The sequence below is a fragment of the Vicia villosa genome, linkage group LG1, assembly GCF_029867415.1.
Source record: "Vicia villosa cultivar HV-30 ecotype Madison, WI linkage group LG1, Vvil1.0, whole genome shotgun sequence".
NCBI lineage: Eukaryota > Viridiplantae > Streptophyta > Magnoliopsida > Fabales > Fabaceae > Vicia > Vicia villosa.
The window spans coordinates 59,507,909-59,511,454 of NC_081180.1; the positions used below are offsets into that span (position 1 = coordinate 59,507,909).

General features: G+C 38.5%; 1 protein-coding gene across 1 annotated transcript; it reads right to left on the bottom strand.

The window, feature by feature from the left end:
• Positions 1 to 2,221: 2,221 nt before the first annotated feature.
• Positions 2,222 to 2,761, bottom strand: LOC131643749 (uncharacterized). The gene has a single exon (XM_058914056.1). The coding sequence runs from the start codon at positions 2,759 to 2,761 to the stop codon at positions 2,222 to 2,224; it is 540 nt and encodes a 179-aa protein (XP_058770039.1).
• Between the last annotated feature and the right edge of the window lie 785 nt (positions 2,762 to 3,546).

Genomic DNA, 3,546 nt, shown 5'->3' on the forward strand with positions numbered 1-3,546 from the left:
ACATTTTTACAAAACCATTATCATCAGAACCTTTTCACAAGATCTGTAGGGATTTGATAGTCTTAGATTCTTCGTGCTTTAAATAAAATGAGAACCCTGATTAGTTTTGTTTGTTGTGTATATGCTATTTTCACTAACACTATTTTGTAGCAAGTCATAGTTTTGCCACTACATTGGTATGTCTTTATAACTCTTGTATGTGACTTTGTATCATTGTGTGTATTTGTTTTGTACTATTGGTTTGCTTATTACCTTCTTTATTTTACTCATTCATCTTTAGCATATGCTTTTTATAGTTTTTCTTTGTATTTAAGTATGTATTGCTAATTATGTGCATTCGAGCAATTGTATACTTGTTCATGCATTATTTAAGCTTCCTTTAGTTAGTGGTTTTGATAACTTAATTGTATGTTATTGAATGTTGGTGTTGCATGTATATTTGCATTTTTGTTGCATGTAACATGTCTATCTTCGTGTTTTGTATCTGGTATTTGTTGTTGTATGTTCTTAGTTTTTTTAGCTCATATGTTATCTAGGATTATTTGTTTGTGGCTGGTTATTTGGTTTTTCGACTCATTTGGATCTATCTCCTTTTGATGTTGTCAAAGGGGAAGAAATTTTAATTTGAGTCTAAAATTGTTTAATAAATATTACTGTTGACCAAAATAAATAAATATAAGAGAATTTCTCAATCAACCCCATGCCACTCTTATGCACCACCGAATTGTCCATTTTGCTCTCGTGCTTCCGTAGATGCATCTCTGGAAGCACCATTTTTTTTGTTTAACGTTGTTCTGTTCCGCAGATGCACCTACGGAAGTCTTCCGCATGTGCATCTACGGAAAATTTTTGGTGTTATATCTCGCGCCAGACCCTTCCCCTCCTTCATTCTACTCATTTCAAACTCTCACCTCTTAAACACTCTCAAACTCTCAACTCTTAAACACTCTCAAACTCTTTCAACCCCAAATTTCAAACTTCACATTTATTTCTCCTGATCTCGGCCTACATTGTCAACATCAAGTATCAACACATTCCATCAAGTTCAAATCTCGATTTAATCGATAAGTTTTCGATATTTCAGGTTATTTTGGAGTATTTGTGAAATTGAATTAGAATTCGACATTTAGGTGTAAAAATGATTGGATAGGTTTAGAAATAGTGTTTATAAACAATATAGGTAATGTTTTAGGTTTAAAATATACGATCAAGACACAAAAATGGTCATTTTGGTGATTGAACAGCGGAGTTACGCCATTGTTGCGTTTTCTGGTTTCAGTGGCTTCCGTAGATCCATCTACGGAAGAGATGAACGTAAGGGAATTCCGTAGATGCACCTATGAAAGCACCCAAAGTTTTTAAAACAAAGGTACTTCCGTAGATGCATCTACAGAAGCACCCAGTGTTTTGAAAATAAAGTACTTCCGTAGATGCATCTACGAAAGAGTAATTTTCTGTTTTTATTTTGATGTTTATTTATAAAGACGAAGTATCCAACTCGAGCTTTTTTGTATCATAATGCATACATCATGACCCACGGCCCGGATAGAGACATTTATGGGAGGACCGCACAACATGCATCCGTTCGACGAGAACGGTTCCGTGTTGTATCTCAGGTCACTGATGGAGTAGTTGTTCCACCTGATTCACCTATCACATCTGATACACCCGCCTCAACCATTCCTTCTCCATCACCCGCTTCAGCCGTGCCTACTCCTTCACCCGTCCCAATCGGGCATTCACCATCTCCTCCCCCCTCTACTACTGCACCACGGAGGCCTCGGGATGATCCTAGGGGTTCCTCACAGATGCCACCACCCTGCAACATCGTCGTGGCACTACTTCTACTCTTGGGCCTGTGGCAGTGACGGGCGACACAGGATCTGTTGTGCCACCTACGCAGGATGAGCCGGTGCCGGAGCCTATTTGATACCCTGGGGTCCTGTAGACGCATCCCTTTTGATAGGGTATAACGAGCATGCAGCTAGACGTATATGGGATGGAGAGGTATATTTTATTTGTTAATTACTTTTTATTTGCGTATTTTTTTTGGAAATAATATGATTATATATAACCAAAAAAACATTTTGTACAAGCGACCCAGAGGGTCCAGTTAAAACACTATTACATCAACCCTATGGCATGATAATTTGAGCTATGTATTTTCTAAGGTTTGGCTTCATCCAAACTCTATTAACTATAATTTCTATGATTCTTCTTTCTAATCTATATCCATCTCCTTTATCCTATCTACAAAAATCCTATCATTCCTATGTTTCCCAATCTCATAAGAAGTCTCTGCCACAACAACCTTGAGAATTTTAGCTTTCCAACTCTTGTTCTTACTATTCTCAATTAGCCATTTCAGTTCCTGCGCCCATCCTTGTGGGTTATGATCCATATTCATCCACTTCAGCACATTCCTCCAAATGTTCTTTGTGACCCTGCAATCAAAGAATAGATGTTGGAGAGTTTCCACATTCTCACAAAAGTTACTGTCTTCATTTGTCAATATACCGAATTTTCTCAATCTAGCCTTGGTAGCAAGTCTATCATGGCAAGCTAACCACAAGGTAAACAGGGCTCTCGGCCTGGCCGCGTTATCATAAAATAATTTTCTCCAAGGCACTGTCTGATGTTGTTCCAGAAAATTATAATAAAACTTTCTCGTACTAAACTTTCCATTTTGTATCAATTCCTTCCAAGTTTGCATCTCTTTCACTTGATCCCTTTGTTTCAAGATATTATTCATTTGCGTCATTTTTGACCTTGCTTATTACTAACTGTTTGAATTTTTAAAAAATTTCAGAGTAGGGATCCCCAGAGGTTCTACAACCATGAGCAGACGATTAAAGATCTCGCGCAGCCTGACGAGCCATGGTTTAAGGAGGTATTGGCAGCTTCGGAATGAGGGACCTTTGTATGCTCGGCTACGATACCATACACAATGGTACACTTGCGGCCTTTGCAATGAGATAACATCCTGAGACATCCTCATTTCATCTACCCCACTGTGAGATTACTATCACCCTAGATGATGTGGCATGCCTACTTCATCTACCTATCAGGGGTACCCTCTTTTGTCACAGTAGGCTGACAAAGGCGGAAGCTCAGGATATGTTGATTGCTGAGTTAGGGGTTGATCCCGATGACGCGCTTGAGGAGGTGGAGAGTGTCATACCCCAATTTTTGACCCTAAGATCATATATCATTCATATCCCAATCATTAATCAAGAGCTTCACTTGGAAGTTTTGTTTGTGGTGTTGCACTCACCTCATCAATAAGAGGGACCATCAAGCACCAATGACTGTTTATCTTGTATGCATATTATACTAACCCAAATACCAAAAATATTGCTTTGTTTCTTTGTAGGCTTTTATTTTGTAGGTACCAAGCCAAGACATGCAATAAACAAGGCATTTTCCACATTTTGGACTGATGAAATCGATTTCCCTCTTGGGTAAATCGATTTCCCTACAGCAATTTTCAACAAAATCACATTCTGGACAGCATGAAATCGATTTCCCTCCTGGGCAAATCGATTT